Genomic DNA, 14698 nt, shown 5'->3' on the forward strand with positions numbered 1-14698 from the left:
TTTGTTGGTGAACAGTGTAGAAATATTTCTGGGGCAACTAGGCATCTATACTGGGATGTAATTAGACTTATTCATCTGCTAATCAAACATGCATTTGGCATTTGGAAAACAAATTAGCACCGTTCCACATTAGGTGATGCAAGATTTCCTTGGAGAGCTTGGTCTTCATAATCCTTTAATTTAAACCGGGGAGCAATCAAAATGCTGGCTGCAAGTCAGAGTTATGCAGAAAAGATGACTCCAAATATGGGTTCATTTCCCCTTTCCAAATAGGGAGTTCCAAAGTATCGGAATGCCAGCACAGACAGCTGGCTGAGGGCATGTGTAAGGGAATCAATGAGACTAGATCAAGAACCACCTTATTATCTAAGTAAGTTTAAGTACTTCCAGTAGGGGTATAGTACAGTATTCCAGACACCCAGGGAAGCCAGGCACCTGAGCTCTTGCCAAAGGTGAGTTCTGAAAATGTTGGCATTGTTTCTTGGGCTAACCTACCTGTTTGGTTTTTTTTTTTTTTTGTTTTTTTTTTTTTAATAGACTGTGGCTTGCATCGCTAATGTTTTTCATCAGCCAGTGTAAAATAAATCCATTAGTCACAGTGTCCTTCATGTGATAATGCTATTTAGAGCTCATTAAAAAGTAATCGTAGCCACTTTCTTCCACTTTATCAGCAGGATTCAGCTGGTGATTTGATGATCCGAAACATCCAACTGAAGCATGCTGGGAAATACGTCTGCATGGTCCAGACAAGTGTGGACAGACTATCTGCTGCTGCAGACCTGATTGTAAGAGGTAGTGAATTGGTTTTTTGATCCTTGAATATTTTTGTGATATGTACTCTAGCACAGTTCTAAAACACAAAGGGTTTAAAATTATAGAAAAACATAAAAAACAGTCAGAAGCTACACATGGTAAACAGTGGTTAACAGCCAACCGAAGTTTCTTGTGTGTGTATTTCTCAGGTAGAATTATTAGACAATGTACTGAGCAAACCCAGTTCCTTTACCCTAAAAATAAATCCTATCAGGGCTCTAGTTATTGCCATTGAAGTTGATATGATATTCTAGAATAATTTTTGATTAGCAAAAGCATATACTTGTATATGTATGTACAGGTCTTGGGGCTTGAACTTAGGGCCTCGGTACTGCCCCTGAGGGTTTTTTTTTGTTGTTGTTGTTGTTGTTCAAGGCTAGCTCTCAACCACTTGAGCCACAGCTCCACTCATTTCTGGCTTTTTGGTGGTTAATTGGAGATGAGAGTCACATGGACTTTCCTACCCGTGCTGGCTTTGAATTGTGATCCTTAGATCTCACCCTCCCGAGTAGTTAGGATTAAAGACATGAGTGACATGTGTTTAAAAGCTCTGCCTGTTAGGGGTCCCATCCAGGTTAAACCACACTGATTTATTTTTTGAGCCACCAGTAAAACAGTAGCCTAATTAAATCCATCATCATATATTTTCCCCAGTTTTATGTTTTCCCCCCACAAGTTTATAGGACTGCCCAGGTTTAAAACTATGACTTAGGTGGGGCACCAGTGAGGATTGCGGTTCAAAGCCAGCCCAGGTAGAAAAATCTGTGAGATTCTTATCTCCAATAAACCACTCAGAAAAAAGAGAAGAGGTGCTGTGACTCAAATCGTAGAATGCAAGGCTTGAGCTGAAGAGCTCAGGGACAGCTCCCAGGCCCAGAGTTCAAGCCCCAGGACCAACAAAAAACTGTATATATGTATGTATATATGTGTGTGTTTGTGTATGTATACATATATATACATATATGCATATATATATATGGCTTTGTAGGAAGATAACCCCTGATTGCCTGATACATAGTAAACAAGCTCGGAGGTAGTATCAAAATTAATATTATGAGAATTTCTTGAGCAACTGCTTGCAAGACAGAACTTGTAGCTAGCAACTGGCACACTGAGCAAAAGCGATTGCTCATATCATATTCTAAGCCATACCAAAGAAACTTGAAAAAGAAAGTGCTGTAAATAAACTTTTACAAAATATTTCAGAGGAAAATTAAAATCTTAATCAACCAGGTACATGTCTGACCCATACCTGTGCATCTTCCCGGATTTTCTGAAGTATCAAAAATGAAGCAACCCTGGAGATGTGTGTCCGCTGGTAGAGCACCAGCCAATGAGCGAAAGCATCAGGTACTGAGTTCAAGTCCCAGGCTCAGACCTAAAAAAAAAAAAAATCAAAACTGAAGTGACCCTGGGGTGTATCTCAGTGATCAAACACTTGGCTAGCATGCATGGAAACCTGGCTTTAATCCCTAAACCACACACACAAAAAAAACAATAAAATAAAAAGGAAGCAAACTCAGAAAAGAAAATAAGCTCTGGGCCTGCTGGTCCTCCTTTCTCAGAATCCTTGGTACAGAGGCATCTTTGGAGTCTATTGCAGAGCTTAAAGTGCAAGAAATGTTTGTAAAAATCCAGACTTGGAGGCAGGGTGAGGCTGAGTATATAGGGACCAACAAAAAGCCTTATTTCATCCTCTAGGCAGGATGTGAGGGGAGAATTGAGTAAGAATTAGCAATTTAAAGTAATCATCAAGAGAGGTTAAACAAAGATAGCCTATAGTCTCATTTAGTTAACTTTCAATGACTTATCAAACTTTTCAGTTATGGTTCAGATAGGGGCCAGATATGAGAGGGAAAAAATTGCACCTAAGTAGTTCTGCCCAGAGAATAACTTACAGAAATATGTGTATTTCCATTAAAAAAAATATACCAGAGTCAGTCTGCTCACCCCTTGGGGACAAAAAGAATTCTGTTGCTAGAAATTTATCCTCTATTTAATTAGGATAATGTTCAGATCAGCAGTTTAAACACCAATAAATTACACTAATAAATATTTAAATCAGTAGTACTTGAAGTTCTTAAATGATATTGTATACTTCATTTCACAGAAAATAACATTGAATGCCAAGAGGAATTTGCTAACGCAGTCGAAAAGAAAATCTAGTCGAACCAGTTAATAAGGCCAATAAATTAATATGTCATTGAAAACCATAATCTTTTGTTTTATCTCCTCCTTCACTGACCTTGCGGCTTTTCCACCCATTAGGCAGAGGGAGGAGACAGAAGTTTGCTTTACTACCCTGCAAGACATTTTCATATTTGAAAATGCCATAGCATAAAGTATAGATTCCGTACCTCTGATTTTTCTCATGCCTATTTACTTTATCTGTAGCTATGTAAAGGCCCCCAGAAACTCTCCATTCCCTGAGCAGTAAGTATATTCTAGCATCCAAACAATATGTGTGAGTGATTATGACAATGTTATATCATATTTATACTCTGATAGTTATCATTTTGAGTAAATTATCTAAATGAAAGAAATGCTCTGCAAGTGGGATCTTTACGTTTGGTGGGGGAGGATGGCAGAATAGTTAAAAATAAAAAGTCCTACCATTGCCATGAAACTCCTCTCTTCTCTCCAATGACCACATCCATACCCTTCTCAAAAAAAGGGCTGGCCACAGAGGTCTCACATGCTTCCTGTTTGTTGAATTATTTGATGATTTGGGGAAAGTAAAACACTTTTCCTTTTGTGGGACTTTGATTCTAAAGGCCACCAAAAAGCAGTGTCTGAAAAGAAAAAAAAGGTGCAAATACTGAGTTGAGAAAGCCAGTCTGAAAAACACAAACTGGAAGAATACCTTATCTTCTGGGCTTAAATGGTTAATACACCTCCAACCCCCACCCAAAGACCAGAGGTTACCTCATCCCTGTCTAGGTGACGTCAGATTTGGCAGGGTGAAATGTCACCATGGAAAATTAACCTGCTCCAGCATATAAGGTGTTTCCATTCAGGAGTGGGAAGGAGAAGATAAATCTAGTCTCACCTGCAAATCTACAAAAATGATTTTAAAGAGAATGAGAGAGAGAGGGAGAGAGAGGAGAGAGAGAGAGGAGAGAGAGAGAGAGAGAGAGAGAGAGAGAGAGAGAGAGAGAGAGAGAGAGAGAGAGAGAGAGAGAGAGAGAGAATATGAGTATACAGGGCATCATATAGAATACAAGGAGTGAATTCCAGAACAGTCTGCCTTTGGGAAATTGTCATTTACCTTCCCCACCGCTAGAGGTCTCTCTTTTCTTCCCCTGTCACTGGGACAGGGCACAATTAGGAGTGTGTGTGATCTCTGGACTGTGCTTAACAAGTCCTTCCCAGGACTCAGTCCTTTGATCCATCTACTGGGCATGAAGTTGATCATCCTGTCCCCACCCCATGCCCTTCTCTCCTGGGTAGTCACTGCACATCCTTTGAATTGCATTTTGCTGATTGGCCAGAACTTCCCATGTGTAAAACTAGGATGGCTTCAGGACTGTGCCGTAGCCCTACTGATATGTTGTCTTCACTTGCTGATTGCTCTCTATCTTTCCATTTCTTTATCATTTCTGATCCTATATTTAAGCTAGATTTCTTCCCACTTTGAATGCTGAAAGTCCATGGTTGGAAACAATAAGCATCAGAAGGCTGGGTAGAAAAATACAAGCCTGACATGCAGAAACCACACATGAGGGTGTTCAAACTCCATCCCAGCTTTGAAATTGCATTAGGGAAGGGAAAGGCATATGACCCTGGAGCATTTGGCGATGGTCTCAACAGTGTGTCTTGCAGAGATGGACGGGGGGCCTGCGGGGGGGGGGGGGGAGACGGACAGTTGAATGTTAATAATTACAAATGCAACAGAATGTGCAAAGCAATCCTGTCACACTGCAAACTTTCAAAGCTACTTCTGCTCTCCTGTACATCCTCTGTGGTAGAAATGCCTATTTCCAGCCAACTGTAATCTTCATGTAATCAGAGGCGATTCCTACCTTCTGTCACAGCTCTGTCCCTAGACACAGTGTATCTGGCCCACAGCAGAAACCTGCAAATAGATGATAAATGGAGACGTGAAATGGGGCCTTTTCAGTGCCCCAATACTCTCTCCAAACATCAAAACAAGCATTCCACTGCAACGCTACGTTTACCTATTAATGTTTCCTCTTAGTCTATAAGCCCTCAGAAGGAAGGGACACACCTCATTCATCTCTGTAGCTTTAGAGCCTAGCAGAGCCGCTGGAAGTTAGCAGGTGTTCAAAAAAGAGGCTGATTGAGTGATGATGATGTATGAGTGGATACATTAATGCTTAAGTGGGTCAGCTCCCCACTGAAGTGACTGTGTCATACGCACGGACATTTGAATGCCCTGTTTCCGTTCCAAGAGTCTTGCTTTTTCCCAGGTCCTCCGGGTCCCCCAGAGTCTGTGACCATTGATGAAATCACAGACACCACTGCTCAGCTTTCCTGGAGTCCCGGGCCTGACAACCATAGCCCAGTCACCATGTATGTCATCCAAGCCAGGACTCCATTCTCCGTGGGCTGGCAAGCAGTCAGTACAGGTACCATATTGGGGGCTGGGTGTTGGTGACTCTCTGGGTCTTCTGGAACTCAGCATGATGGACAATAGCAGAATCCAAGGGACATCTAAGTAGACACAACTACCAAGAACACCTATGGCTATGACTCCAAGACCAGTGCTGACATTCATTTAATGTTCGCTTCCTTATCTGACCACATTTCTTTGTTTGTTTCACTCGTCCTAAACAAGAGTGCTACAGATGCTAGGTCTGCCATGCTGGTTATGTTTGGCCTTACATTTTAAATTAATCAATCATGTAATAAATGAAATGCATGAATCTGACTATTGCCCGAGATTATCTGTGTATCACTGTGGTGGTCTAGGGGAGGGAAGTGGTAGGTGTGATCCCACAATCACAATCTTGAGAGAATTTTTTTTGGTAGTACTGAGATTTGAACTCAGGACCTCATGTTTTTCTAGGCAGGCACTCTATCACTTTAACCACAACCTAGCGTGATAACCAGCCTTTTAAAGTTTACATATAACTGCCCAGAAAATAGTATCTAAAGAATTTACAGAGACTATTGACTTGTAATCCTATTTTTTCAGACTGATATATTTGAAATGATGAGATGTGACCATTTTAAATCAGTTTTATAACCCTAATGCCTTTTAAGCCATAATTATTAGTACCAGCAATATTTCCATTCTCTTTCTCTTTTAAGTTATTTATTCTTCATATCTACTTTCTTTTTAAGTGTCCCAACAATTTCTCTTTGGGGTTTTAAGTAATTCTTTCATTATTTCCACCTCTGTCAATATTTTTTTTCACTGAAATTTCCTCTGAGAGAAAAAATGGACAAATCATCCCTGCAATCAAGATCACTCTCCTTTAGTCCCCACAGGAAGACCACCTGGGCTTGATGTCTTGAACTAGAAATAAATGGAGAGACCCAATTGTATACGATTTACATAATACATTGGCAACTCCTATTGTTTGCTTTTAATTTTAGCTGTTCAAACTTCAGACATGGCCAGGTGCTAGTGGCTTGTGCTTGTAATCCTAGGTACTTGAGAAGCTGAAATCAAGAGGGACATGGTTTCAGCCAGCCCTGTCAGTAAAGTGCAAGAGACTCCATCAATCTCTGTGAAAGTTAGACATGGTGTCATGGGTATGTTATCTCAGCTAGGAAGGGAAGCCTAAAACAGGTGTATCTTGCTCCAAGTGCATGTCCGTGCAGGAAGCAAGTTCCTATCTCCAGTATTAGCAGTTATAGACATGGCTTGATAGCACATCACCTGCCTAGAAAGTGCAAGACCCTGAGTTCAAACCTTACCACCGCGAAAAAGAAAAGAAAAAAAACTTCATAAATGAAAGGTTATGTGTTTTCTCTCTATTCACTCACTTCCTGTTGAGTCACAGGATAATTTTTAAAAGAAAGCAAGGAAAAGTTTGAAAGTCAAGACAACAAATTCTAGTGTTGACTGTGCTAATCACCAGATCTTTACATACCTTCATTTTTCTCTTCTAAGAGCATTGTAAGAATAAATTTGTGAGGAAATAAAATGGAAAAAAATAAAGTTTCCTTTGAACAACAAAAAAAAGAATAAATGTGTGCCTGATCATATTTGGAAAAGATAAGAAAGCATGCTAGGACATCACAATAGTGATTATAATCAAGTAGCTTAGGGCCTTTGAAATTTCCAGTTTTACATCATCTGCCTGTGTCTGACTTGAGAGTATTGTTAAACATATAGAGTTTTGGATTACCTCACTGTAACAGAACTTTTTACATCTATAGTCAGCTATTTACCATGCCATGAATGAGATGGTAATGACAATGGTGATTAGGTGGATGGTTGGATATGTAGATGGATAGATAGAAGAATAGTTAGATCGGTAGATGAATGGATGGGCATTGATGAATGGATAGATGGAGGGATGGGTGGGTGGATGGATGGATGGATGGATGGGTGGGTGGGTGGATGGATGGATGGATGATGGATGGATACAGGGGTGGATGGATTGATGGAAGAATAAATGAGTGGATCAGTATGTAGGACGAGAGAGGGATAGATGGATGGATGAATGGATGGGTAAATGGGTGGATAGATGGATAGATGGGTGGATGGATGGATGGATGGATGAATGGATGGATGGATGGTCCCTGCATTTGTTTTCTGAGAATCCTAGGAAACATTCTCACTTTCTTTTTCGTTTCAGTCCCAGAACTCATTGATGGGAAGACATTCACAGCGACGGTGGTGGGTTTGAACCCCTGGGTTGAGTATGAATTCCGCACTGTGGCAGCTAATGTGATTGGCATTGGAGAACCCAGTCGGCCCTCAGAGAAACGGAGGACAGAAGAAGCCCGTGAGTAGCTCCCAGGATGCACATCGTCTTCTCTGGCAGCTCCTGAAATGTAGGAAGAGACCTTGCGCCCTTCCTCTCTTTTAGCCCCAGTGAAATCCACATTCACATTCCCACACCCGTCCCCTTAAATATCAGAAAATCAGAGATCAGAGTAGAAGCTCAGCAAGAAACCATCTGTGCTTAGTTCTTTCAAAAGCCATGTCTGTCTTTGTTTTCTAATTTGTGTTACCAAAGAAAAATCATGAATGGCAAAGGAACATTTCTTCAGCAATGTTCACTAGAATTTTGGTAGGGCATAAACCAACTCCAGATGCTAAAACTGAGAACATCCTGTGGACAGCTTGAGTAAAAACAGAGAGAGAATAATGTTCCTGTGCCCACTTTCCTCAGGCCATGTGAGGGGTCCCAGACAGGGAGAAAGCAAATGATTTTTGAAAGAAAAAACTAGATCTTAGGCAAATCAGAAATTGTACCTTCCTTTCAGAAAGAAAAATAAATACATTTTCATCTAGATCTGTCCTTGGTTCTAACCAAGACGAAATACCCACTGACCAATTACATTTGCCAGCAGGACATCTGTAAATTTGGCCTTTCCGTGAATCTTCCCATTATAGGATGACATGGCTAACCCCATGCCTTCTTCCCACCCTGTCCAACACAGCATCTTAATTAAATCTACTCCAGCATTCTGTGGAGGAAATGAACCAGATTTACCCTCTTTTACAGAGAAAACTGGGGATCAAAGAGGTTAAGCACAGTGAGCCAGGGGTCAGCCTATGTCTTCCACTTCCTTCAACACCCAGCTCACACCTCTCCTTCTGAGAAGCCATTAGCCCCGCCTTCCTTCTCCTCCGAGCACCCTGCTACTTCAGAACACCACTGCATTGCTCCATTCTGTCTGTGCTCTGTTCATTGGCTGTTGACATTGATCTGTGACCCTTTTGTGTGTGCTCTCATGCCAACGAGATTGTAAGCTCTGCATGGGCATAGTTTCCTGTCTTTCCTTTGTGTACCATGACATGGTTAATAAATGCCTAAACCACAATCAAGGACCAATCAGCACCTCAGTCCTTTCTTCTTTCCTGGAACCCATTGGTCTCTAGGGATGGAGCTGAACAATTGGTAAGATAGGCTAATCACAAGCATACCTTGTTGAGTGGGAAACAGGTAATTAATAGAAATTTCCTTGCTACATCATGGCGCCCAAACACACACACCTGCCAGTGCATGTATGCACAAGGCCAATTGATCAAGGTGTTTCTGATCTCCATGGACAAAGATGTATGCATCTGAGTATTCGACAGACAGTGAGTTACAACAGCCAGGCAATCTTCCTGGCCCTCACACACCATTTCCAGCTGATGTAACTTGTTTTTTGTCTCCTGCACAGTCCCTGAAGTCACCCCAGCTAACGTCAGTGGTGGCGGAGGCAGCAAATCTGAACTGGTTATAACCTGGGAGGTAAATGAATGGCAGAACAAAACTGACATATATCTGTCTAGGTCATGCTGTTATTTTCCACCATGTTAAATATTACTTCTAAGAGTTAAAATCCATTAGAGTGCCAACATTTCCTCTCACATAGCTAATGGCTGGCAGGAAATAAAGGTGTTGGCCCATCCATTGTCAAGGCAAGTGTTAATTTGATACATCACAGAGAAATAAAAAGTCATAAAAGGGAAGACAGCACAAATTCCAATTGATTGGAACGTCTGCCAGCAATAAATTCAGCGAGCCAGCATGATTTCCTGGCAGTTGGCTTTGCTGCTGGATTATAAGCTACTTCTTTAAGCAACCTGGAGGAAGGCTAAGTCACCAATTTATTAAAAATTGATTTTGTGAGAGGAGGTGGGAAACACCAAAAAGGGTTCCTTCATGTGTTTGAAAAATTATAGACAATAGCTCCAGAAACAAAAACCTTTCCTGTAGCCAGAGACCCAGCAGTAAAACAAACAAACAAACAAAAAATCTCTCCTCACACACAGCTGAGCTCTTTGGGTGCGGAGAGAGACGATCATGCCTGCACCCTGTTGGTCTTCCTTCCTTCCATGAGATCTTTTGTCTAGTTGACAATTGGAGGCAAGGTATTGGTGCATACTAGAAGTATTGGTTTGGGAGGGGATCACGTGTCTACTTCATTTATTGTCATGTCCCTCTCTCTTTGAGGTTAAAGTGGGCGTCTTTAACAAGATAAGGAGAGGTTCCTTCACCAGAGCCAAGCTTTGATTTCTTTTTTTTTTCCCCCTTCTAAAATCCCTTCAGTCCAACACCTGGCAGACACACAAGGCAGAAGGAAGGCCAACCCTAGATTTAAAAGACCCTTGACAACCCCCCCCAAAATCAGATGCCTGGGAAGGAACATAGCCAAGAATACTGGCGGGAGGGTAGGCCATGTGGGCATCCGACGGAGCTGTGCTGATTTCTGAACACCACCTCCTCCTTTCCCAGACGGTCCCCGAGGAATTACAGAATGGCCGAGGATTTGGGTATGTGGTGGCCTTCCGGCCACACGGCAGAATGATCTGGATGCTGACCGTCCTGGCCTCTGCCGACGCCTCCAGATACGTGTTCAGGAATGAGAGTGTGCGCCCTTTCTCTCCCTTTGAGGTGAAAGTGGGCGTCTTTAACAATAAAGGAGAAGGGCCCTTCAGCCCCACTACGCTGGTGTATTCTGCTGAAGAAGGTATGGCTCACGCTACCTCCATATTAATATTTCTTGGGTTTGCAAACGGGTTTCCTTTGTAACAAATGTCAAATATAGAGTGCATGCATACTGAAGGTGCAGTCTGATGTGAGGAAAGTATACTGTGAAATACAAACATTCCTTATCCACTACCCATCCCTTGAAAAAAAAAACCACACACAATTCCCAGCAGGCATAATCCCACCTGTAATCCCAGTCCGTGGGAGGCTAAGACAGCAGGAGTGTGAGTTCAAGGCCAACATTGGCTAGAGATTTCAAAGCGAAGGTAGCCTCTCTAGTGGGATTCCGACTCCAAAACACACAAGAAAAAGCAACTTTACATAAAAAACACAGTCACATATTATAAGTGCCATAAGGATCTCTCTATGTGTTATCATTACTTTGAAAAGAATTATATTTTATGCCTTCAGATGAACGTTCTCTCGTCACCTGTAATTTCATTCGCCATATTTACAGTTTACCTAACCACCTAGAGAGCCAACCGTGAAACAGCACACGTGCACAAACCCATGGCTATCCATGCCATCATAATGTGTAACATTCTCACACATCACTTCCCCGTCTGCGAGGTCTTCAGGAAGCCTCTGCCACAGCCCGCATTGCCCGTGGAGTTTGTTATTGGATGGTGAAACCAGAGTAAAACATGTGAAAGCTGAGTTGTCAGTTGAGGGGTAATGAAGAAGTGACTCATTCTTGTCCCCAGTAGAGAAATCGTCTCCATAGACCACACACCACTCCCTGCCTTTCTGTCTCCTCATCTCCTGTGGCTCTTTGCTGTTTAATCCATGTCCTGCCCACCTCCCAAGGATTTGCAGGCCTCCCAGTGAGAGCGTTAGCCCTTTGCATGTACATCATTGTCCTGTCTTCTTCGAGCCCTCTCTGAATTCTCGCTCAACCTCCAATCTCACCTGGAACCACTGAGGCCTTCCTATCATCCCTAGGACAGCTGAGTAGAAGGATCACTTCTCTTTCTTCTCCATCACCTGCTGTCATTTCCTAGCATAGCACTTACCAGATTTACAGTATTTTCATATCCCTTTATTCTAATTCTTCTCTTACTCTGTTGTAAATTCAGAATTTTGGTTGTATGTATTCATGATGGTCTGTTTCCCAAGGATGGGTCATTTATTTACTTACCTATCCATCCATTGTATAATGATTTTTAATAAATCCAAAATTCATTGATGCATGCATAGAATCTGGGATAGTAATGAGTTACCAGAGGGCCCCTTGTCCAACATTTCCTAGAGTTTGATTTTGATGTACAATCCAGAAAGAGTAATAAGCCAACTGTAAATGATGAACTTAAAAGTATCAAATAGTTACCACTTGATTTAATCAGAGAAAAATCAAGCTATCAAGTACAAGATTTTATAGATGTCATTGTTTGCAACATATCTAAACTAGGTTTTTCTCTAAGAAGACTATTGAAAGGGAAGGTTTGCATACAAAGTGTACCCAGCTGTGGGTGAAGTCAGGCAAAATGATTGAAATTTGTGGAATTGTCCGGCCTGCCCTTTGCATCTGAAGCCACTGATGTGCGATTGTGTAAATGACTCAGCCATGATTATCGACACTAAACAGCTACCTAGGTCTCTTCAATCATAGTTAAATTGTGTGTGTGTGTGTGTGTGTGTGTGTGTGTCTGTGTGTGTGCATGAATGCACACATGTGCTGGCATTGGGGCCTGAACTCAGGACCTTGAGCTTTCCCTTAGCTTTTCTGCTCAAAGCTGGCATCCTACCACTTGGGCCTCACCTCCACTTCCATTCTTTCTGCTGACTTGGCAACAGGGGTCTCAGGGACTATTCTGCCCAGGCTGGCTTCAAATCATCATCCTCAGACTGCAGCCTCCCACATAGTTAGGATGTCAGGCATGAGCCACCAGCACCTGGCTTAATCAAACCATTTGACTATGCTTTTTCTCTTCCTCTCTCATTTTTACAATCCAGTGGCCACGACTATTCCTTATGACAAATGCAAATTTAATTTTAAAAGATCTATGTTGCCCCTTAAAAAATGTGACATATTATTCTAGTCCAGGTTACTTCAAATCCATTTACTCCCAATTTTAGAATCTAAAGACTTTGGGCAAGTCTCCTGTTACTACCCTCCTCCACCCCCACCCTCACAGCTATTGATGCTTGTTCCTCTGAAAACTGAACGTCTGGCTTACAGGCATGTTCTTTATACCTTTTATGCCATAATCATGCAGACGCAACTGAGAGAGTAATAACTTTTCCTGCATTCTTTTGCAGAACCCACCAAACCACCAGCTAGCATCTTTGCTAGAAGCCTTTCTGCCACAGATATTGAAGTTTTCTGGGCCTCCCCCCTGGGGAAAAATAGAGGACGGATTCAAGGCTATGAGGTAACAAAGAGATATGTGTCTTAAACTCAAAACCCTCAATGAGACCTCCAGGACACATTCTGATGGGACAAAGAGCCACATTCCTATCCACGAGCATTCATTTTAGATGCTTGACTTCTAGCAGAGCCTAAATGGACACACTGAAGCCTCAGCCATGTGTGAGTTCATGCTTTGCCTGTGTTCCACTCCAGTGCAGTTCTGAAGAGACTTTCTTACTATGGATAATGTCCCAACATGTACAAACCTCTTTTTGTTTTTTGGTGTTTTTTTTTTTTGTCAACAGTGTGGCTTGAACTATGGGCCTGGGTGCTGCCCTGGAGCTCTTCAGCTCAAGGCTAGCGCTCTACCACTGTGAGCCACAGTGCCACTTCCAGTTTTCTGGTGGAATTAGAGATAAGAGTCTTGCAGCCTTTCCTGCCCAGGCTGGCTTTGAACCGTGATCATCCGATCTCAGCCTCCTGAGTAGCTAGGATTACAGGTGTGAGCCACTGGTGCCTGGCTCCGCTCTTTTTTTTTTTTTTTTTAATCCTGCAATCTTTGTTCATGAATTGAGACCGCAGATAGAAATAGGATCACTTGGTGACATGAGAATTATCCCCACTGAGTATGATTTCCAAGGTCTTTTGTTTTAAATTTTTTTTCAGGTAAAATATTGGAGACACGACGACAAGGAAGAAAATGCTAGAAAAATACGCACAGTTGGAAATCAGACATCAACAAAAATCACCAACTTAAAAGGCAGTGCCCTGTATCACTTGGCTGTCAAGGCGTATAATTCGGCGGGGACAGGCCCTTCCAGCGCCACGGTCAATGTCACCACTAGAAAGCCACGTAAGAGCACACTTGCTCAGAAATATTTGCTGGGGGAGATTCATCCAATGTATCCCAAGTTCATTCTTTCTCCCCATCTCCCAGGGATCATTTGCATACTAATTGGTGTCATTATGTGGGCTCAAATTCACCTTAGCATTTTAACTGAACCTTTTAGAATACCATGTCAAACTCATTGCTCCAGAGGACAGAAAGATAAATGTTTTTCTCCTCCCCAGGAAGGGCTACTTCTTTTAGCTATAAATGTTAGGTGACCAATCGAATCTTTTTTCCATTTGCAATGCTGTACCCCTGTCAGATTTCAGTGACCTTGAAGACACACATTAGTGCAATAGCCCATTAAATTGCCTCTACTCTTGAATTCTAGTGAGGAGATATTCCTCAGAATCTATTGAGATTTAATCATGTGTGACTCCGTATATCTTCTCTTTTTTTTTTTTTAACAGCACCAAGCCAACCCCCTGGAAACATCATATGGAATTCATCGGACTCCAAAATTATCCTGAACTGGGATCAAGTGAAGGCTCTGGATAATGAGTCCGAAGTAAAAGGATACAAAGTGGGTAATTCCCTTTCGCAGAGACACCTAACCATGCCAGTAGTAGGAACCTTGCCATTACATGAACCGTATGATCCATGATCTTCTTTGTATCACCTGCACCCATGATGTTCTCCTGGACTTTTCAGAAATCTCTGCTCCAAAGTAGTTTGGTCTAAGTTTTATCATTACTCCAGTGTGTGTGTGTGTGTGTGTGTGTGTGTGTGTGTGTGTGTGTGTGTGTGTGTACACACACACGTATGGCTTAGACGTAAGGCCTCATGCTCTCACTTCTCTTTCTTGCCCGTAGCTGGTGCTCTACCACTTGACCCTCCAGTCCATCGTTTTGCTGGTTTGGGGATGAAGCCTCCAACATTCTGGCCTGTTCAAAGCGTGATCATCCATTCTCGTTCCCTTGAGTAGCTAGGATGACAGGCATGAGCCACTGATACCCACCTGCCAGTCCTATTCTAAAACAGAGAATAAAATGCCACTGTGAGTCTAGCTCAGATTCAGAG

At 42.1% G+C, this 14698-nt stretch overlaps 1 protein-coding gene across 2 annotated transcripts in view; it reads left to right on the forward strand.

The window, feature by feature from the left end:
- LOC125358073 (contactin-4-like) overlaps window positions 1-14698 on the forward strand; it is a 404061-nt gene that overhangs the window by 379703 nt on the left and 9660 nt on the right. Inside the window, exons 13-20 of one of the 2 annotated variants that reach the window (XM_048354926.1) lie at window positions 675-792; window positions 5244-5402; window positions 7587-7736; window positions 9127-9197; window positions 10185-10419; window positions 12699-12811; window positions 13456-13642; window positions 14089-14201. In XM_048354926.1, coding sequence (XP_048210883.1) covers window positions 675-792; window positions 5244-5402; window positions 7587-7736; window positions 9127-9197; window positions 10185-10419; window positions 12699-12811; window positions 13456-13642; window positions 14089-14201 — 1146 coding nt within the window. Of the gene's footprint in view, window positions 1-671; window positions 793-5243; window positions 5403-7586; window positions 7737-8462; window positions 8775-9126; window positions 9198-10184; window positions 10420-12698; window positions 12812-13455; window positions 13643-14088; window positions 14202-14698 lie in introns of those variants that run through there. The other variant, XM_048354927.1, reaches the window with a different exon arrangement.

The sequence above is a fragment of the Perognathus longimembris genome, chromosome 10, assembly GCF_023159225.1.
Source record: "Perognathus longimembris pacificus isolate PPM17 chromosome 10, ASM2315922v1, whole genome shotgun sequence".
NCBI classification, from domain to species: Eukaryota; Metazoa; Chordata; class Mammalia; order Rodentia; family Heteromyidae; genus Perognathus; species Perognathus longimembris.